At 26.0% G+C, this 25,000-nt stretch overlaps 1 protein-coding gene across 1 annotated transcript in view; it reads right to left on the reverse strand.

The window, feature by feature from the left end:
• Window positions 1-24,866, reverse strand: part of LOC100203012 (N-alpha-acetyltransferase 30) — a 28,713-nt gene extending 3,847 nt beyond the window's left edge. Inside the window, exons 1-2 of the mRNA XM_065804873.1 lie at window positions 24,348-24,866; window positions 20,450-20,573 (exon numbers count right to left, since the gene is read on the reverse strand). Coding sequence (XP_065660945.1) covers window positions 20,450-20,573; window positions 24,348-24,851 — 628 coding nt within the window. The 5' untranslated portion in view covers window positions 24,852-24,866. The remainder of the gene's footprint in view (window positions 1-20,449; window positions 20,574-24,347) is intronic.
• Window positions 24,867-25,000: the final 134 nt, after the last annotated feature.

Consider the following 25,000-nt stretch of genomic DNA (forward strand, 5'->3'; position numbering starts at 1 on the left):
ATTTGTGATACCTGTTTCATCCACATTAAAGATGCATTCAGGAAAAACATATATTTTGAGAAGACTTCACGATATTTTGAAAAAAAAAAAGAAACATTTTCTTTGTTGAAACTGGTGGCTCTTGCTAAACTTGTGGCTTGCGGCTTCCTTAGTGGAAGAAACTTATTATTTCTTTTCATAAAATCAGAATACCATTGCTCACCGGCTTTACTATTACTATCCCAGGAGGTTGGATATTTTTTAGCATTAGCTTTTACATGCTCAAAAGCAAACTTTTTAAGCTGTGACTTTGACAGTCCATAATGCATATTGCTTGCAATGACAAGGTACTCAACTAAGGCTTTTTCTACATCTTTAGAGAATACATTCCAAACAGCACATCGGTTAAAATATTGATATTTTGGTTCAGTATTTTTAGAACTATTCTTCTGACAAAAGTTTATGTCCTTGGAGTGTTGTTCTGCTGATACTAAAATGTTGTGCTGCAGTCCTAACCAGAAATCCATTCTTCATTGTTGCTTCTGCAGCAAGAGTTTCATAGGCATTCAGGTATTTTCATTAGGTTTTGAATGCTTTTTTCCATTATTATTCCTAGGCACCTAAAAAAATAGTTAAAAAAACTCAAATATTTTAAAAGTGAAATATAAACAAATAATACATTTTTAAAATGTGTAAAGATAAATTTAATAAATACCAAGTTATTATCAAAATAAACAAAATTTATTTTGATCAAAATACCTGAATGCCTATGAATTTAAAAAGTAAATATGCAATATTAAAATAATAACAAAAAAAAAATACTTCTTCACTACTACTACTACAACTACAACAACAATAACAACAACAACAACTACTACTACTACAACTACTACTAAAATATAATAAAAATCACAGAGATTTAATATAAATATATCAAAAGCAAAAATATTTTAAGATAACAAAAGGTGTGTAGCAAACTTTACAACTCTCATAATTAAAATATAAATATCAAACTGATATACATCACTGTAAAGTATCTAAAATAAAGCAGATAATTATATAAACATTAAGTACACAATTTGATTGAAACACATATATCAATAACAAACTTGACTAATAATTCTGAGCAAAATTAACAAACTGTACGCGTTAAATGGTGTTCCCAAAACAGCTACGAAAAAAAAAAGCTCTTCGCCAATCGGAATTTAGCAATCTACCTCGTGATCAAACAAATTCTTTATCAGAGAAACAAACATATGACCCTAGGTACATGCAAACTATATGGCCCTAGGTACAAGACTTGATAGTCTCATGCAAAACGCCATCTATTAACAAATCCGCATTGAGAGTAAACTTATTAAACATCACATTTAGTACTTAAGTAACAAACAATATTATCTACTAGAACCTATAGGAAAGGATTTCCTCTAGGATTGTAAAACAATATAAGATAAAAGCAGCAAAACTTTACTTTAAACCATCAAAAAGCATTTTCTAATTATAACTTGCCATGGCAGCGCTCTCTGAGTATCAAAATAGGTTTGAAAAATAAATTTTTTTTAACTAATCCCCTGACTGAGAAGCATAACTTAGAATTTTTTAGATTTCAAATAAAGTGGGGTGGCCCTAGGCACTAGGAGGCCTTAGGTACACGAACTTCCCTTATATATAAATTATAAAAATAAAAAATTTTAGTTAAGTGATAATTCTACTAATATATACAACCCTCGGAATTAGGAAATATATATATATATATATATATATATATATATATATATATATATATATATATATATATATATATATATATATATATACATATATATATATATATATATATATATATATATAAATATATATATAATATATATATATATATATATATATATATATATATATATATATATATATATATATATAAAATATATATATAATATATATATATATATATATATATATATATATATAAAATATATATAATATATATATATATATATATATATATATATATATATATATATATATATATATATACATATATATCAGTTATGTTGTTGTAAACATAAAGAGTGCTTAATAGCTTTATAGTAAATGTTTAAATTTATTGTTTAGCTTTATAGTAAATGTTTAAATATATATACACATATATATATAATAGCTAGTATATGTATATACATATACTATACATATACTAGCTATTCATTTCTTTATAAACAAAATCGAAACGAGGTCAGCAATTTTTTGCCGACCTCAAACACTTTTAGATCGGCAGTTAGGTCGGCTAAATGCCGACCTAAATGCCTACCTAATATATATATATATATATATATAATATATATATATATATATATATATATATATATATATATATATATATATATATATATATATATATATATATATATATATTATATATATACATTAGGGTGTATCGAAAAACAACTTTTTTGAAATTTTGAAATTGTAATAGAGTGAAAAAGTTGCTTAATGCTACAAAAAGTAATTGTGCCAAATTTTTTTAAATTTTTTTTATGTCTTCAGTTTGCGCTAGGTTTTTGATCTTACAAAAACACGTTTTTTGACCTTTTTTACGAAATGAAAATAACAAACTCTATGCATATACTAGAGTTGTAATAGAGTTTAAACATTACACAATGACTTACAAAGTTAGAAATGGTTACAATTTTTAAGAAAATATTTCAATGTCTTCAGTTGCCGCTAGATGGCTGAGTTTTTACGAAAAAACACTGTTTCATGAGTTTCTGCCATACAAACTCTGCTGTCCATAATGTACAATTAAAGTTTTAAAAGAGTGGAAAATGTTTTTGAAAAATGTTTAAAGTTTAGCTGTAATAAAGTTCAACATCTGATTCATTTGGATCTGTCTCTATCTTTTATGACTATCTTTTTGTGTTGAATAAAGGCATTATTTTTCGCAATGCAAGTCTTTCATGAATGAAGCCATCTCTACTAGCTAAACCACAAACTTGATCTGAAGCTTCGGTTACAAGTTTGAGGCATCTCTCTACTCCTTGAGTATGGCATGGAAAATGCTGCTTATCTGGAAGATAAACATTTGGTCAGAGCTAAGAGATTTTTTGTTTATTTTTAGCAATGTGACACTGACAGGAATGTAGTTGACTGTTGGCAAGGTATCACACAATTTAATTTCTCTTCCAATTGGTCCAGACCATCTGTTAGGTCCTGATGTAGGTCCATTTAGTTTTTGAATTAGATGCCGTAGAGGCAGTTCATTAGCATGTATTTGACAGATAATCCAGTGGACAGGTCTTTTTAATTCTAATTCGAACAAAGCAATAACACCATTAAATAACCCGGTATTGACAACTGTTTCATCACAACCCATGGCAACTAATATAAATGTTGTTTTGAGTTGAATAAATGTTTTTATACTTATCTTAATGTTTTATCCATGTCCTGATGCAATCTCTACATGTCCAAGATACTTTGACCCTGGTTCTTGTACTAAAACTACATGTTCTTCTTTGATAGTTTTTCGTATATTTTTCTTCTTGTTTGTATCTTTTCTTTCATCAAAATGCAAATCTTCTAACATTTGAATATTTTCATGGTCTAAATGTTGCATTTTAAGTCTGTTTTTCTTTCGTTCTCTCTAAATCTTATTTTTATCATTTACTTTAGATTGGTCTCCTTTTTAAATTATGTTCATATCTTCCAGCACAGCACATGCTATAAATGCAGCACCTCTGCTTGAAACACCTACCCTATCGCAGGCTTGTGCTAAGAATAATAATAGTGATCTCATTTTTTTAGTTTTATTTTTTCTGTTACATTTTTGCTTGCGGCCTTCAGCTGTGTCTAAATAATCAGCATCTGATTCTGAGTCAGTATTCCAAATCACAGTGTTATCAGAGTCAGAATCTTGAGATATAGAATAAAAACTTGAATTTTGAATGCGGCTTGATGATATTGCTTAAGCTTCAATACCTGTAATAGCACAAGACTGTGTTGATGAGTTAGGCAGTAAGGGGCTATTTACTCTGTTTTTTCTTGCTTCTTTTCGCAGCAATCTTAAAGTAGTTTGAATATCGAGTCTTTCCATATACATAATCCTCATAAATCTCTGATCGCTGAGAACATTATGTTCTTCTTTACTTTTTCACAGATGCATTTAGGAAAAATTAAGGCATTTGCATGCTGCAAGGCCAAATAAAGTATTTTCTGCATGCTTTTGAAATGTTATTATTTTGGACTTAAATTTGTCTGTATGTTTCATTTTGTTAACGGACTTCATAATACTTATATACTTTTGATTGTAATCAAGAAACATTTTTACAATGCGTTTATGAGACGCAGTAGGTATCGATGCTTTTCCCCACAAATTTTCTATTTTGTGCATTAAATATCAGATATTTCTTCAAAAAAGGTTGTTTTCCACCACTTTCCACTCTAATTTTCTGTATCGAGAAAAGATAACTTAGCATGACATGTTTGTATGTTGGCAAGACAGTTTCATGTAAGTCTGCTGGTGTACCGAAGATAGGAAAAGTAGACTTTTTTCTTGTTGTCACTGCAGCAGAAGACAATTTTGCCATTAAAATTTTCTTTGATTTTAATTTATTTTGTTAATAAATAGATGTAAACCAGAACTAATAAATTATAACCTGTGCTTTTTTCTATTTATCAAAATATTTATTAAATAAATGTTTTGATTATAGACATAAGTTGTGGTAAATAATGTTTTATGGTGATGGTAATAAATGACGTAATTAGTGACATTTTACATACTTCAATGTCATTTAAAAATCACCGCTGTAACTATTGGCATAGAATGTCTGATTTATTACATTTTAATTACTTTTATTCCATTATCGCAACAGTTACGACAAGCAAAAGCATCAACAACATTATCAAAATTATTTTTAATTTGTTTTAATAAAAATTGTGTTATTTCGTAAAAAACTCAGTCCTCTTGCGGCAACTGAAGACATTAAAATATTTTCTTAAAAATTGAAACCATTTTTAACTTAATCATTATGTAATGTTTAAACTCTATTACAACTCTAGTACATGCATAGAGTTTGTTATTTCTATTTTGTAAGAAAGGTCAGAAAACATGCTTTTGTAAGAAAATCAAAACCCTAGCGCGAACTGAAGACATAAAAAAAATATAAAAAAATTTGACACAATTACTTTTTATAGCATTTAGCAACTTTTCCGCTCTATTACAATTTCAAATTCAAAAAAAGTTGTTTTTTCGATACACCCTAATATATATATATATATATATATATATATATATATATATATATATATATATATATATATATATATACATATATATATATATATATATATATTACTTATTTGATAAAAACAACATTACTTATTTGATAAAAAATTTGACAAATAGCTATAAAAGATTTTACTGCTTATAAAAAATGTTTAATATTTTCTTATCGTAAATAGAATGCAAGGATTTTAAGAATTATTACAACAATTAAAAATTCCACAATAAAAGTGAATAATATATTTAAGTAACTAAAATAAAAAATATAAAATTCATTACATAAAATAAAAATTATTATGCAATAATTTTAAGTGTAATAATTTTATATTTTATCAGTTAAATAATTTTATATTTTATTAACATAATTTAGAGTGTAATAATTTTATATTTATCAAATAGTCAAATCTAATCAAAAAATATTTGCATTTAAATCAGAGCTCTTTTTTAATTTTTTTTTTTTTGTAACAACTGTACCTTTTAAAAAGCATTGCAGTTTATTATGCAATTAATTTTTTTTTATAAAAGCGACTTTGTGTTTTTCATTTTAGTTACAATGATAATTATACTTTTGAGCAAAAAATTATACTTTTGCAAGAGTCATAAATTGCTTCCGTAAATTGTTTTAGGTGAGTATTTGAGCAAAAACTAAAGCTCTCACTTCCCGCCCTGCATCTGTAAAGCCTTCATTGCAAATATGCTCTGTGAAATACCAAGCACATAGCAGCAAACATCCCTGCTGTTGGTACAATGCTGAATCAGACAAACTTAACAATTCAGAAGTCTTTAGCTCATTCCAAACCAGTTATCAGGCATATTTGAAAAAAGACTAAAATCCAAATAGTTCCTAGGAAATTATTTCCAATTTATTATTATCCAAATTAGAGAAAATATTTTCTGGAATCTTTTCTTGACTTGTTTTGCTGCTATTTATAGATTTTTTATTAATGCAATAGTTGAATCGATCAAACTCATGACTTGCTTTATGACAAAAAGCAACCAAAATCAAAACCAGATGTCATTTTATTTATTTATAAATACTATATGGAAGTAGTCAAGGAAAATAGAAGAACTCAAAATAATGAAAAAAAAAAAAGAATTCAAGCTTTGGATGAATATTCCAAACATTTGGATGAATGTTCAAACAATTTTAATGAATAATCAAGACATGGTAGTCACTTCAACATAAAGACTTTATTAATCTTGGATTAGAGGGAATGTTAAGATCGCATAATTCAAATGACCTTTAAAAATAAGAGATGTTTATTGTAATTCTTTTTACTGACATAGTTTGCATAACAACTGATATAAAAAAAAAAAGAAAATATTTCTCTTGCTGATTATTGATTTTATTTTGTACATGCAATGCATTTATTGTTGATTTATAAAATAAAAATTCAAAATAATAATCAAAACCCAAATGAAAAAGATAATAAAGATGATTTTGATGTTTTAGATGAAGATAATAAGGAAGAAAATGAGACTATTGACCTAACTCCTGAGGTTCATAAGATTCTGGTTCAAGTTTAAGAAGTTGTTATACTTTTAAATGTTTTAATGTTTAACATTTTAAAGATTTTTTTTTTAAAAAGATTCTTTGAAGTGTTATCCTATAAATAAATTTGGACAGGAGCTAGTACAAATCTTTGATTCAAAAACATTTTGGAATTCAATGCTCACCATGATTCAAAGATTTAGTAAAGTTGACTCAAAGCAGTTAGTAAATCTATGGTGAATTTCAGCTCAGAAAACTCATTTTGTCTGATGATGAACATAAATTAGTTAAAAATTTAGCAAATAATCTGAAACCTATTGTCTTGGATTCTAAAGAGGAGGAAGCAATTTTATTAACAACTGATGACACATTAAAATTTATGATTAAACAACTAGATGCCTAAGACTAAAGAACTAGATGCTCAAGATTAAAGAACTAGATGCTCAAGATTAAAGAACTAGATGCTCAAGATTAAAGAACTAGATGCTCAAGATTAAAGAACTAGATGCTCAAGATTAAAGAACTAGATGCTCAAGATTAAAGAACTAGATGCTCAAGATTAAAGAACTAGATGCTCAAGATTAAAGAACTAGATGCTCAAGATTAAAGAACTAGATGCTCAAGATTAAAGAACTAGATGCTCAAGAGCGCTATTTAGCAAACTATTTTTTGATTAGAGCATTTTATGATCTAATCTTTTTGATTAGATCATAAAATGCTCTAACCAAAAGAATCTGTCAAAGAGGAGAAAAGATATTGTATATTTATTAAGATTTTTTAAACAATCTGCAATCTTTAAAAGATTATATAGATGATCTATTTTACATAACATTTAAAAAGGTAATGATAAATCTAACTATTGAAACAACTGGTTGGCTTTTTCCCATAGATAAAAACATATAAATAAAAAAGATAAAGATGATGTCAAACAAAGAAGATATTAATAAGCTTAACAATACTAACATCTAATTAAATCAGTTGTCTGAATCTATGGCTGAAAAATTAGAAAAACTTGCAACAAAAAATACAACTATGATTGTATAACTTAGATAATTTGATAATTAATATTGCACAATTTAATATATGAAAAGCCCATCTGCAAAATATGCACACAAAAATAAAAATGTTGCGTTAATTCTATTTTCACATTCTATATACTAAAATCTATCATCTACTTAAATATTTGCCCATTTAAAAAATTTTTGGTCCTTTATATTGTTGTGTAATTAAGAGTAGTTTGTTTTTTCTTAAAATCAGTTTATTCATACTTAGTGCATTTTGCAAATAGGCTCCTCATAAGTTTTATAAAGATCTTTAAACTATTTGTCTATCTAGAGGCTGAAAAGAGGGCATAGTTTAACTGGATCGTTTTTTACACATTTTAAAAACATAAAATCATCTCGATGCACTTCAAATGCAAAAATAGTTAAAAAAAATAAAGATAATAGTGTATAAAACAAATCAATAGAAAAAACGTTTTGCCAACCATAAACAATCCTTTAAAAATAAAAAGTATTCAAAAGACACCATGCTGTCAAAATACATATGGGAATAAAAAAATAAAAATATTGATGATTTTTATTAAATTGGTCCATCCTTAAAACAACACCTGCATATAATTATACTTCCAAAAATGCATACTATGCCAACACAAAAAATTTCAAATTTACATTACATTACACATGCAAACCAAGAATGTTTATTAAACAAAAACTCAGAACTGATTTCTAAATGCAGACATGAAAATAAGTTTCTTCTAAAAAACTATAAAAATAAGTGAGCTCAAAAAACAATTACTTTAATTCCCACCTTTAAAAAAAAAAAACAGAAAAAAATTTACAGTAGCGAAGACATCTATGACTTCCTGTAATTTAATTTTTGGTATAAATTGAATATTATAATATATATATATATATATATATATATATATATATATATATATATATATATATATATATATATATATATATATACACATATATATACATATATATACATATATATACATATATATATATATATATATCGTCCCCTCAGTATTATCTTGTTCTATGTCGCTAAACTATGGTTTTGAAAAAAAGGCATTTGAATTTTCAAAAGCCCTAAAAATGTTCAAAATAAACTTTGCACCAAATTTTGTTATTATAAAATTGTCAAGGTCAATATATAATACCCTTATAAACCATTTTTAGAAAATTATTGTGTATTTAGTGTTTAAAAAAATAATTTTTGACTTTTGAGATAGAACAAATTACTGACAAACTTTAAAAATACAAAAATTGTATAATGTTCTATGTCAATTTCTTTGGGTTTTTTTAATTATAGTTTGTCCAAACATGCACAAATGTCTTACTTGGTGAATGTTTTGAATGTATTTCTTACCAAGGACGGATACAAAGATGGGAGTATCCCCCCCCCCCCATCTTAAGAATTATCAATCTTCAAAATATTATTGATAGAAATTAAAAAAAAATAAAAATACAAAATATTATTTTGCAACATTTGAATTTTTGGCAAAAAAAAGTTAGTTATATACACATTTAATATATTTATTAGTAAACTAATTTATAAGCATTTTTTACGCTCTTTGCGTGCATCTTATTTTTGTTCAATATGAATTAGATGCTGAGCCCGTTCACAATCATTTAAAGTACCTTCAGCACTTTTGATTTTAAAAAATTTACACTAATTACACCTACCTTTTTTTCTTTGCCGGAAAGAATAATTGAACATAGTTAGAAAAATGATCAAATGAAACAGTGGTTTTAGCTGAAAAAATCATTTTTTTTGGTCATATAACCCCCTCCCCCCTAGGACAATGACCTGGATCCACCCCTGTTTTAGACATTATTTGGTTGTGTTCAAGTAAAACATTTTTTTTTTCATGAAACAATTATATTAAGACATAAAAATAATTAAGAAAAGTACATGGGAGATGCACATGAATTACTAAACACAAAGAGTTGCCATTTCTATCAATCTCAGGCATGTAGGGCATCATTTTTTTAATATCTTCATTCTTTTCTTTTGAAAGTAAGTGGCTTTTTTTGGTCTGAATTGACAGTTTTGGTGCAGTTATGGGATATGCTGTAGATTTCTTTTTTCTTAATGATTGGGCACCTGCAAAAACTGAGGTGAAGCCGTCTGCATTTTTTGTTATAAATGAAACAGTAAAAGGATGATTGGAATAGTATTTTAATTGCTTTACTTGAATAAAGGGCACTTTGGTAAAGTTATAGCTTTTAGCTCCAGCTTGAATATTCAAAAAATCAACATCTTTCATCTGCAGGATATTGAAAGGTTTCTGTCGCCAAAGACTTTAGTATTCTGATCAGACCCAGTGGACTGTATACCTCAGTTTTTTTTAATTTTTGGTCAATGCTGCTATGAACCGCATCAACCTCTTGAACACAGCCATGTCCGCTTGCAGAAAACTTTTGAGTGATAGATTCAACATCAGGATGAGCATTTAAAAAATGCTTTATCGCCGTGCTCATAATACTGTTTCTATTTTGCGGAACGCAAGAATCTGACCATAAAATGAGGTTCTTAAGTTGTGGATGGGTGGTAAGCACAGATTCTAAAATTCGTAGGATTGCAGATGCCAAATCATTTCCTGCTCTGCCAGATTGGCTTTCAGACCAGATACAACAATAAACATCTTTGTCTAAAGAAAGACGTGCTGACATGTTATAAACAGACAGTTTCCTAAGATAAAAGAAGTTGGATATCTCAGCCTTGGGAACTGTTAAAACATTTTGTAAATCAAAACAGAGAACAGGATGTCCTGACTGTCTGTCTTTTTTGCGCTCTTCGCGTGCATCTTCTTTTTGTTCAATATGACTTAGATGCTGAGCCCGTTTACAATCACTTAAAATACCTTCAGCACTTTTGATTTTAAAAATTTCACACTTATCACACCTATCTTTTTTTCTTTGCTGGAAAGAAATATTAAACTCTGTTAAAAAAATTTCAGAGTATAAGTGCTTTTTAGCCGGTTGAAATCGTTTTTGCTGACAAAAGTCTTGGTAAAGCTCATACAGTCGACTAATAGACAATTCAGACTCAAAGTATTTTCTATTTGTATTAGCACGGCAATAGTGCAAGTCTATAACCGGAATACTATATATGTGTTTCCTAACGCCATCTCTGACTGCGTCAGGAATTTTCTTTTTTGTATGTTTACCCTGTTTTCTTGGGGTAGGCGTGTTTGTATCTGTTTGGAAATGTTTATAAAAATATGAAATTCTTTGTTGGCTTATGTCAAGAGTGTTTAAAAAGAAAGGTTTGCAAACTCTGATGGGAATCCCTGCCAGGTGAAAAAAGTAGGCAAATGAGTATTGCCGCCTCGATGAAATTGCAAATGTTCGTTTAGTTTTTTTCACAATACGTGTTGTATTTTCACTATAAAAGTGTGCTTTGAGGTCATCATTGAGTCCCCAAAATTTGTTAAATAGTAACTCCCGTTGCTCTTGCGGAAAATAAATGTGGCATTTAAATTTACAGTTAGTACAGTCCTTCTCATTATTGATCTCTCTCTTTCTTCTTATCACTTTATTCCTGCTTTTATACTCCTGGCCAGCTTGACGCCTTTTTTTATTGACATTGCATTTCCAGCTATCTGGATTTCTGGTTCTTTTACGTCCAACTTTTTTTTTTGTCGAGAGTTGCTCTATTGGCACAAATATTTCTAAATTCGTATGTAGTAGCTTATTGTGGAAGCTTGAATCGAGACTGTAGAAATAAAAAGTATAAACTTTAGCTACATTTAAAAACAACATAATATTAAAAAAAAATCAAAAATTAATGACAATTGGAATTTCATAAGCATCGTAATTAGCAGGGTAATATAAGTTATTTTTTTACAGTTAGGAAATAAATAATATAAAGAATTTAGTCTTACTTAAAGACTTTGCACAATATATATATAGTTATTTAAAGGCACAATATATATAGTTATACATATAGTTATATATATATATATAGTTATACATATAGATTTATAGTTAGTTAACTACTAGTACTGTGTATGAGAGCTAGTCTTAAGTTATTTTAACCCTTTAATGCACGATATTTATATAATAGTTGATAATGCACGATATAATAGTTGACTATTTTATCGTTAAAAGAACATAAAATGGAATCCAATTATCGGAAAAATAAAATTTTCCTTTTTATTTTCAAATTTTAAAATTACCATAGTAATAGAAACTACTTACGAGTCGGTATTAAGTAATTCAAAGTCAACTGTTTCTTTTGTAACTAAACCAATAAACTTACTTGACGACATTTTGAAAATATCAAAATAAAAAGTCACGTGACTTGCGCTACAACATTGATTTGCAGATTTGGGCATTAGAACATTATAATACTAAAATGTTTTAAAAAAGTGAAATAGAATAAGATAAAACTAACAAAATACGTAAAATTGTAATTAGAACAAAGTCAAATTGAATAAATCTTGACGAAGCAGAGAAGGTAATAATTTATTGATAAGTGGAAATAATACATTATACTTTTTTAAACAATAAAAATTGGTTTTTGCAACAAAAAAAAATTGTAGATAGAACAAGATAATACTGAGGGGACGATATATACACATATATATACATATATATACATATATATACATATATATACATATATATACATATATATACATATATATACATATATATACATATATATACATATATATATATATATATATATATATATATATATATATATATTTATTTATTTAATAATAATTGTGTACATGTACAATGACAATGTAAGGAGCCTAGGTAATCTAGGCTTTAACAGCCAATTTATGTTAAAAATAAGTCCAACTTTGATTTAAATTGTTTAAGTGTTTTAGAATCTACAATGTTTTAATCTAAATTATTCCAGCTGTTAATAACACGGTTTGTTAAGAAATAGTACCTCTTCGGATTTTTAATTAATTGTCTATGAAACCTATTAAACACTTGCAAGGTGCAAACCCTAGCAATAAGGATGCACTTTGGGCCCATTTACAGAACATATGGAATGATATTTCACCAGCTGCTGTTCAGAACTTGATTAGCTCTATGCCCCGTAGGATCAAGTCTGTCATCAAATCAAGGGGTGGGCAGACAAAGTATTAATAAACTGTGTAATTTTAAATTGTATGAACAGTTGCAATAAAAAAAAAATCCAAATCAATTGTTTTCAGTCGTTTTTATTTGTAACGCTACAAGAAAATAGAAAAAAACCTTTAAAATATTACTGTTATAATGACTTTTGCACAGCACTGTATATATATATATATATATATATATATATATATATATATATATATATATATATATATAATATACATATATATATATATATTATATATATATATATATGTGTGTATATATATATATGCATATATATATATACGTATATATATGTATGCGTATATATATATATATATATATGTGTATGTATATATATATATATATATGCATATATATATACATATATAAATATATATATATATATATATATATATATACGTATATATATATATATACATATATATATATATATATACATATATAAATATATATATATGCATATATATATATATATACATATATATATACATATATAAATATATATATATATATATATACATATATATATATATATATATATATATATATGTATATATATATATGCATATATATATATATATACATATATATATATGTATACGTATATATATATGTATATATATATATATATACATATATATATATATATATATATATATATATATATATATATATATATATATATGTTTTTACAATTAAGGGATGTAATTAAATGTTTATATATGTGGGATTTTTTATAAGTCTCAAGGTGCTCGTTAATTTTAGTTGTAAAATTTCTGGAAGTTTCTCCAATAAAACTGGCATTACAGCTAGCACAAAAAAATTTGTAAACAGCAAAAATTATTTTGTATTTTATTAGTAGTAAATATTAATTTTATTAGAACACAATATTTATTAACAATATTTTTAATTTTTATTTTAGTGTAATTAGAATAATTTCCAATGAATCTTATAGTTGAGTTTTTAACTAAGGTAGAAACAGATGGGTTATTTTTTTTATCAATATATGATTTAACTTCAATCACTTTTCGGAGATATTAATTATTATGTAAAACAAAAAAAAGATTTTTTATGTCTTTATCAAATCCCACCCAAGTATTTTTAATTTTATGCTCGATCAATCAAACAACATATAAGACCAAATTTGGAGCTAGAGGGAACAGAATCATAAAAATTTGTAACACACCTGTTTAAGTTTTTTGTCGAAATAGAATTGGATTTTTTATTATGTTAATATAAAAAAGGAATCTAGTTTTCTTGTTCTTTTTCCATCATAAACTTAAAATTTTTATGTTCTTTGTTAAGATGACTAAAAAATTTTCAGGCTTCATATACAGAATTAAAGATAGCAACTATGTCATCCACATAAAAATTGATAAAAAATTGGTATAGAAAATAAACAGTTATTAAACCATTTTTGTTCATGAAATCTGATGAAAATATTAGCTAAAATTGGCATTTAAAGGAGAGCCAATTACAACACCATCTGTTTGATCATAGTATTTTCCATCAAATAGAAAATGGGAACCGATATTGAAATTTGTAGTAGTTTCTTAAACTGAGTTTTAGAAAGTTGTTTTGAGCAAGTGGTATGTTTGTAAACAAACTTTCAATACAATATGAAACAATAAAATTATTATTTACATTAATTTGCTTAAACTCTTTAACAAATGAAAATGAGTCTAGAGTGCAAAATTTTTTGGGTATATGTAGAGACAATAAATGAGAAAGATGTTTAGCAAGGTTGTAGTTATGTCCCAATTGTTTGAAAAGTTGGAAGAGAATTATCTTTACTAGGTTTGTGTATCTTAGGTTATGCGTAAACTCTTGCTACTTGAGATCCTACAGGATAGATTTTATTGTATATTTTTTTCATATTATTTAAGCTTATTAAGTTTTCTAAGATACCCTTGTAAAGACAATTCTCTTTTTATAGCAGGATCCTCTTTTAAATCTTTAATAGTTGGATCCTCTTTTAAATCTTTAAACTTAGTCTTTTTACTTATAATATTATGTAAATATTTTATATAGTCAATGTAACTAAGAACAATTATACTATATATAACAACCAAATATATAATTTTCATTAACAGTATGAAAATGGCATAATTGCTATCTTTAATTCTTTTTTAATTCTTTAAATATTCTTTTTTAATCCTTTTTTATTTCTTTATATACTCTTAATTATCTGCAAGGCAGATAAAAAATCTGCTTTGCAACTTTAAGTCTTTGAGCTGCTAAATTAAAATATCTGCTTTGCTCTGCTCACAGTGATTAGTAAAACAACTTTTATTTAGTATAAAATTGCAGAAAGTAGTTGCATAGTTTTAATTGTACTGTAAAAATGTGCTTGTTTTGAAAAAAAAAATCTTGCAAACCTTTACACAATGTCATGTTAGTTACCATATACACAACTTAAAAGTGTAATACATTTTCTTCTTTAAAAAAGAGGCTTTCAAGGTTTATAAATATAATTAAAAATATTATTTTAATATATTTGTAATAATAGTGGTACCCACACCTTGAATCAATATATACGGTTTATATCTATATTTTTTATATTTATATTACAATAATTTGTTATATAATATGAAGTCATGTTGTTTGTAAAAAGTTATCTACATATATACTTTTAAATAATTTTTGGAAGTTAAATTTTTTAAAAGCCTGCAAAGTTATTTAAATAAGTGTGGTGTAATTTTACAGTCAACATTGCTATTAATTTTACGCTTGTCAAAATAAAAAATTTTGATTATAGTACAAGCAAGAAAATGCGTACAGCTTTGATTTTTTATATGCATAAACAGTGAACTGATAGTAGTGAACTTCTAAAATACTTGTATAATAGTTGAAACTTTGTTCAAGTTGAGGAAAAAAGACAGTGCCTTCTTCATCATCAAGTGCATTATTTAAGAACTTATTCATTTCTAATGATTGTAAAACAAAAAAGGGTCAAGGCTAAACATTTCTTTTGCTGGACTATTCTCTACAAAAAATACCAAACATTTGGGTGATTTCATAAATTCACTGGAGGATGGGGTGAGGGGTAAGTATTTGGCAAGGGGCCATATTTTCTACAGGATCTTTTATTTATTCTTTTTTTTTGGACCGGGACTGCCCAAACTATTGCTAGGTATAGCACTACAGTGTTCAGTAATCTGATCATTTTCAATCCCCAGGATTGAAAAAGATCTGGGGTTGCAATCCCTAGAGACTTGTGAAATTAACCATCAAATGTGTATACATTAGCTTTTTATTAATTCCTGTACTAAATAAACATGTAATAAAAAAAACAATGCACAAAAAACTAATCTTCACACTGCTCCTCATTTAGACCCTTAGGATAAAAGTTGTGTCACTATCAAATTATGGTTTGATACAACATTTAGGACCATAGAAGTTGTTTTCAATTGTTTTTAAAATCAAAATGATCACGGCACATTTTCTGGGCTATTTTAAAAGATTGAAATAATAGACAGAAATGGGGCTACTCTGATCTGCATAAGAGCGTAGGCAACCAACCATTAGAGATATTGTCAGGTAAAATAACTTATAATTGGTTACCTTTATGCTTCAAAAGTTGGAGGGATGACAAGTCTATCATCATTTTCAGTTATGAAATCACGCTTTAAAAAAATATGCTTTTAATGCGTTCTTTCTTCATTTGAAATTTTAAGTTTTTTAAATTAAAAGTAATTATATAGCCCAACAAATGTAAAGTTCTATTTTTTTAATTGGAAAAAACACACACACATTAAGTTATTCTACTGCTTTAAAAATTTTGAAAAGCTGCTAAAAGTTTATTGTTATGCTCTAAATGTCCTTCCTTTCTTTTATATCTAGACAAGGTTGCTTTAAACTTGGAATTTATTGCTTTACCGCATTGTTCAGCACACCTTCACCTCAATGTTCAGCATACCTTCACCACATTGTTCAGCATACCTTCACCACATTATTCAGCATACTTTCACAACATTGTTCAGCATACCTTCACCACATTGTTCAGCATACCTTCACCACATTGTTCAGTATACCTTCCTAAACTGCATTTACAATACTTGACAAATGAAACTACATGGCACAAAATAATATGAATGTTCGAAAATCAATTTTTTAGCAAAGTCTAAAGCTAACTCTTGGGAAGGGATAAACAAATTCTTTAACTTGGAAATAGATTCCTCAAATCCAGTTTCTAAAGTGTTACCAAAGAAAGCATCTTTAACAGATCTAAATTTTTTAAGACATTAAATGTTATTAAGCAAAATCTTATTTGTTTACTATATCTGTCCCTGCATGCTCTAAAAACTTTTCTTTGTCTATTTCAGTTTTTTTTTGTCTAGTACAGTTCAACGCTTTCGAACTCTCTCCCATCTTTGTGTTTTCCTGACCTATACAACCTATAACTTTTTAAGTCTTTTGCAAACAGTTTCCTTGCTCTTTAACTCTATTAATTTTTTTTTAGTAAGTCCCAACTTAATAGTGGTTGCTTGCAGCCTTGTCGGGAGTGAATTGGCATGATAAAAAAAAAAAAATAAAAAAAAAAAAAAAAAAAAAGGAAATGACAATGAGTGTTTAATGAAAAGCTCTTATTCATCAATATGTTCAATGATAGCATTTGAGCTGCTGCCATCTTAACATCTACCTAGGTAACCTCTCTGAAAAATATTTTTTGATTTCAACCACTCATTAAAACCAGGTCATAAATTTAATACATTTTATGTCAAAAGCTATATTGAATTGAACATTCTGCAAGTTTAGTTTTTCTAGAATAAGTAGTAAACTGCAATTTGATTCTGGAACATCTTTGATTCTAAGTATCTGGCATCTTCTAACTCCATTGTTTAAAAACCTTCCAGAGTTTATGTTATTCTCTTCAGGATCAAATATATTTAAAATAACTTTCAAGAACAATCCTCCTTAGTCTAAAGAAATCCTCACAAGAGTACTAAATGGATCTATTTTCTGTTGTTCCATTATGTTTAAAATAAAGTTTGATGTGTCTTAGACAAATACATATTCTCTGCAAAGAACAGATTTATTTGGTTCCAAGAACTCAATTTATATTATTTTAAAGAAATGTTTTTTATTGGTTTATAACTGTAATTAATAAATACTTAGTATACTCCATTACCTTTTCAACTTCATTAAATCTGGAGATAAATTCTTCAATTTCATTTAATGTTTTAAGATGTTTGATTCAATGGATGATCTTCTACCCATACATCTTCTAAGGAATGCTATCATATCTTTTGTTTTATATAGTGAGAGTTCTAAAACAATTTTCAATTCTTTGACAAATTGAACATATAATTGTCTAAAACACTACCAGTTTTGTTTTCAGGTGTACCAACCTTTAGAGTGAGCGGTTTTCCTCTTTTTGATATATAAAAGTTGGATACATATGCTATTTTTTCAGTTTCCATTTTCCTTTTGAGTATTCCTGCTGCAACCTGTTCAGCTTGAAGACAAACAAGATTAATAGCTAAACTTATAAGATTCGAAGTTTCTTTCCCACACTAGTGGTAACACACTGGTGTGGTAACACTGCTCCAATGCTAGAAAAACAGCTTGAACATAAAATCTTTTTAGTTTTGGTTTCGGTTTCTGGGTCAGATTTATTTTGAACATTCATCCTGCTAGTCTTCTTTGTCCAATCAATCTTGAAAATATAATTTATATAGAATTCATTTAAACATAAGTTCATAATTAACTAGCAATGAAACTCATTTGATGAATATTTATAAAAACCAATATTATTCCAAAAAACGAACATATATAACTAGGCTAAAATTTGTTAAAAATGGAAACAGAATGAAAATTCTAAACATATTACATTATAATTCTGTTGAACAACTTTATTTCAAAAAAATAATTAAATATATATTATCTTCACCTTAGATATCTTCTCTCCCAAAGCCATTCTTGAATTTTTCACAGCCCTAAGCATATACAGATTTCTGCAACAACTAGAATAAATAATTGTTGGAAAATTTTCTATTAGTTTGAACTATTCATGAAAAATGTTTAATTTAATCTACTCTTCAACTGTGCTGTTCACATAATGTAGAGATTTTGTATTTATTGTAAATTGCTCCCAACAACAATACAAACTTGTTGTAGACAAACTGTTGAAGTTGACATTATTATAAAGATCTAAATTAATTTTTTATTTATATCTAAAGAATTATTTTGAATCAAATAAAAATAGCATTTAAGATAATGGTAAGGGTATATAAGGATAAAAATCCATTGCATACAATATATAGCATATAATATACATGCTTAATTAAATACATAAAATAGTTAAATATAAAAATAAAAATTCATAAAAAAAAAAGAATAATAGAGAATACATTAGAGATAAAATAAAAAATAGAACTTTGCCGCAGCTTAAGAAAGAGAAAAGTTTTAGATTAATATAACAAAACCTAAATATTATAAGTAAAATTTTATAAAACAAAATCTTTTTTAGAACACTTAGTATTTGGCGCAGATTAACAGTATTTGAAAATGGAGCAAATAATAATAAGCTTTAAAATTGGCAATCAATTGAGTGTTATTGTCATAAATTTAAATATATATTGAAATTTTTGTACATTAAATGGTCAGAGTATATTTTTTGTGAATGTATCCTTAGATTTAAATATATTTTTCAAATACTTTAAAAAAAAAATTTATTATAAGAATATTATTAAAATCTAAAAAATGCATAAAATATAAAAAATCACTTGGAAAAATACTAAAAAACTAAATGTGGCACAGTCTTTTTGATTTCTATAATATAAATGTTTGAACTTCTAAGGTTCTAAGTGTTGCACTAAATCATAATTTGTTTGTGTGGCACAACCAGGGATGCGGAGTCCCAAAAATGACTCCAGATTTGAAAGTTACAAAATGATTATTTCTACAAAATGTAAAGAGGGTTGTAGAATACTTTTTAAAAAAAAAAAAATCGGACTTTTACGTTAGAGAATTAATTAAATTTTGAACCTGGAGTTCTTATGTATAATGGTGGCAAGGATTCTAGGACTCTGGGCTAAAAACACAATAAGTTCCTAGTCATTAAATCTCATGAACTCTCATTACAAATCATAAGTTACTTAACAATTACTCCTGGACACCAGAGACTAAGAAAAACAGAGTTTTAAAGCCAGAGTCCTTTCGGGACTCTGCATCCCTGGACACAACTTTTATCCAGGCAATCTAAATAAAGAAGTTTTCAATAAAAGAAAAAAATATATAAAACTGGGAGCACAAATAATAATAAATAAAATACAAACATTAAAAAATCTAAAAGTACAGTTTTTAACTTGATTATTTTATATATATATTATATGTATATATATTTATATATTTATATTTATATATATATATTTTATATATATATATATATATATTATATATATATATATATAAATATATATATATATATATATAAAATATATATATATATATATATATATATATATATATATATATATATATATATATACATATGTATATATAAAAACAATTTCACTAGAATAAAAAACACAATAATGTATACATAAAACTTGCATTAATTATCAAGATGTATGATACCTATCTTGTGTCGACGATAATCTTTATGTACAGCAAGCATTGCAATATAACCTCTCCACACATCTTTTCGATGTTGATCAAGTTTGCAAACAATAGCCCCAACGCAACAATTTTCACAATATGCCTGAACATATAAATAATAATTCCAAAAACAAAATAATAAGTAAAGTCTTTAGCTAAACTGTTGTGAAAAAAGATGCATTTAAATTGATTATTAACTCTATTTTTTATTTTAAAATTACAATTCTATCTTTTGAAAATTCTTTTTAATAATTTTGTAAATTAGGAAAGACAATTGATTTAAAATTCTTTCATATGTTTGAAGATTTAATTGTTCAAAAATAGTACAAATTGAAATTATATTTAAACCTCATTAAATTTGAACTAAATTAAAAACAAACAATTTTCTGAAAACCTTCAACAACCAACAGCTTTAAAACTTTTAGATTTTAAACTTATTAATATATTAGTTTAGTTTTAGTCTAAAACTATGTGTGCTGAAAATTTTGGAAAACACTCAAGTTAAAATTCAGGCAATACTATATGATTATCACAGCGATTATCACATAAAAATATGAAAAAAATATAAGGAATAAAATAAACAAACATGCAAAAAAAAAAAAAAAAAAAAAACTTTAGATTTCAAATGCTGAGCAAGTGTGAACAAAATTTATCATTACTTTATACTACTTTGAAGTCAATTTAAAAAAAATCTCATAATTAATAATAAATAATATAGTTCAAACATAAACAAAAATAATTTAGAGAATGAACACATATTTTTAACATTCAAACAGATTGTTATCATAAATTATCATTTATTTTAATTTTGTAAAAATATTGTACTCCAGTTTACATTAAGGCAAGTTTTTGACATTTAGAGCTACAGTTGCTAGGCAAAAATTTCATAAGTACTATGTACTATGGTAAGGTTGAACTGTTACCAAAAATTTATCAGCAAATCTGTTGATTAAATTTACAGATAAAAAATTTGTTTTTATTTATGTTTAGAATGTTTTAAACAAACTTTGATAAAATAGCTTAAACGATTTTAATAAAAGTATGTAAAACAAAATAATATAATAAAAGATGTAAACAAAAACATTTGGGTCATTCCATGTCAAATGAACCAAAATTTTAGAATTTCAACGTGGATCACTTCCGATTGTGATGAAACTTGGCAGGTTAGTTATCAATGAGAAAAGCAATTCCTGAAAATTTCAGCAAAAAACTTGTGTGGTTCATGAGAAATGGTTATCTGAAATTTCTGATTTTTCCAAAACATGTTTTTTTTATACTTTTTATACTATAGGGAAGGGGACTAGGGCTATATATAAAAACAGAATTTAATTCAGGCTTAATTTAAGACTTATTTCTAGTACAGATTACAAAATACTTTTACATATATACATACTTTGTATTACAATATATAATACAAACTAAAATACATCAATATTTCTGTTTTTATTGTTTTAAATGCATTTTGTGCAAATTTTTTCATTGTTCTAGTTTTGTAACTTCCCCATGAGTACCCACTTTTTTTTTCTGAAATCACTGTAATAAAATCTGTTAAATCAGTAGGAAAAAAAATTCTTTTGAAATTTAGTGTTGATCCTAAGCTACTGGTATTTCAAAGTGAAGGCACGATTTCTTAATTTAAACAAAACCCGTTTTTGCTACTAAAGTTTTTTTTTCTGGAAAAATCAAAAATTTCAAATAACCATTTCTCATAAACCACAAAAGATTTTATGCTAAAATTTTCAGGAACTGCTTTTCTCCTTAATACAAACCAACCCACTAAGTTTCATCAAAATCTGAGGTGGTTCATATTGTATTTATGTTATTTTTTTTCTAAGCAAAGTGGTGACTTCTCTTAGTAAAGTAGTGACAAAGATTCTTTAATTACTATATGACTTTGATATCACTAAAGAACAACAATATAGAACAAATAATGACAAATAAAAACTTTAAACCTTTAAACCTGAAGGATTTTAGTTTGACACAAGAGTCCAATGCTTAGCACACTGCATGTTTGCATAACTTTATTTTACTCTGCAAAGATTTGATTTTTTTCAACGGTATGAAATAATAAAAATCGAGGCAGCCAAAATTTATGAAATGAAAGTTCCATTATTTAACAGAAAAGTAGTAATAAAACAATCCAAAACACTATAAAATTTAAGCTTGTATTGTAACAAAAAATTTCAAAAAATTTATTTGATTACTACTTCATATGTTTGCTTTGTATTGAATACCTTTGTATCACTAACACAGGTCAGAAATTGCTTTAGGTTTGATTTTGGAACACCCTAAAAATGTTTGTAGATTCTATTAGGGTACACAAAACTGTAAAACTGTAAAAATCAAAATCCTGCAGGTGGCATATTTTCAAAAAAAGTATTCAAATGAGATGGACCTATGAAATTTTCATATTCAAGTAAGGTAACTACCAAACATACTGCAAACATAAAATTCATACATTCTTAAACTAATGTAAAAAAAAGGATGTTTTGCCAAAAAAAAGTAATTTTTTTAGATTTTATAAACATAAAAAACACAACATTTTTAGGGTAGCAACCCCAAAATAGGAGCAAATAAAAAAATTTCAAAAAATTATTTGTTTACAACCTTAAAGTAAATGAAATTTTATTAATAGAATTCAAACTTTAAAAAATCTATTATAGTTCACAAGTCATGACCATAAAACAATTATGCTCAAAATTATAATTTGGTATAAGAAATTACAAAAATATTATTAAAATACTAATTTTAAATACTAAATCTGAGTAGTTATCAATATTCTGTATCCAAGAAGTAGCCAAAATTCTGAAAGATTTATATTCAAGCAATGATATCAAAAAAAGTGAATCCTGTTTTCCACTGGTATTTTTTTCAGTTTATTAAGAGGTTTTAAAGTCCCCATAATACTAGGTCAAACCAGTATGGTACAGAGGGAAATAACATTTTTAGAGTTAAACAAATTAACCGTTTGTTTGCAGTTGACTCAGTAAAAATATAACTTTGAGTATAGAAAATTTATTGAGTATAGAAAAGAGAAACTCTTCAATATACTTTTCATTGAATATAAAAAATAGGACTCTTCAATACATTTCCGTTGCGGCGTAGATTCAGGTTTGAACATTTGATTTTGAATACAATAGATAAATAATGATATTAATAAATTTTAAGAATAATAAATAAAACGAATCTAAGGTGGAGGTCCAATGAAGGTTATTTCAAATTTGTTTAAACCAAAACAACACAGAGTCACTGATGGAAGTGATAAGGGTGCTACCTATTTGTCAGTCAATGTAACAGCACTCCTTGCATGTTTACCAACTTCTCAGTTAATGTAGCAGCAGTCCTAGCACACTTTACCTGATTGTGAGGCAATGTACCAACACTCCTTGTATGTTCTACCTATTTGTCAGTATTTGTAAACAGTTAAAAAATAAAAACAGAATGGTTTTATTTTTTAAAAAAAGTAAAAACATTCCAGTCCATTAATTTGCCTTTTTGTGTTGAAAAAATAATAAATTTAATTAGTTTCCTCAATTAAATTTTATGCTTTTAAACACAAATAGACATTAAGAGCTGTTTTTTTTACCACAAACAAATTTAGATGTCAAGCTATAGAAATAAGATTTTATATATATATATATATATATATATATATATATATATATATATATATATATATATATATTTATATATATATTTATATATACATATTTATATATATATATATTTATATATATATATTTATATATATATTTATGTATATATATTTATATATATATATATTTATATATATATATATATATATATATATATATATATATATATATATTTTTTTTATATATGTATGTATGTATGTATGTATGTAAAAATCTCTTACCAAAAAAGACAACTGTGGCCAATTATGCAGAAAATATCTGTATGTATATATAGAGTAAGGTTCAGATAAATCTTTGGTTATCAGTGCTGTCAAATCGGGTAAACATTCTTCTGAATGATAGTCCACAAAGTTAATAGTCTTTTGATCCCCGCTGTCACAAATGTTTATTTTTGATAGTGACTCAGATAATGAATCTTGTAAAAATTGAGGAAGCTCCTTTGATCTATAAATTCCTTCTTCTGGTAAAACTTTGGAAGTCATAAAAAAACTATTGTTACTACCTAATGTCATCATTTGCAATGGTTCATTAATAATGTTTCTTTGATTGGTGTCTAAGATTTTATCCCCTGATAAACTAGTGCCTCCTTTAGAAATATCATTTTCAGTAATTCTATCAACATGGACTTCTTTATTTATTACAATTTTTTCATGCATATTTACTAAATTGTCATTACAACTATGAGTAATATCATGGGGGATTGTTTCAATATTGTTGATAATCATCTAAAAAAAAATTAAACAAAATTAAAAAAACATAAAAAGCAAATTAATAGGAAAGTAATTGTAGTTTAAAATAAATAAAAAAATGTTATATATATATATATATATATATATATATATATATATATATATATATATATATATATATATAT

This window comes from Hydra vulgaris, chromosome 09 (assembly GCF_038396675.1).
Source record: "Hydra vulgaris chromosome 09, alternate assembly HydraT2T_AEP".
NCBI classification, from domain to species: Eukaryota; Metazoa; Cnidaria; class Hydrozoa; order Anthoathecata; family Hydridae; genus Hydra; species Hydra vulgaris.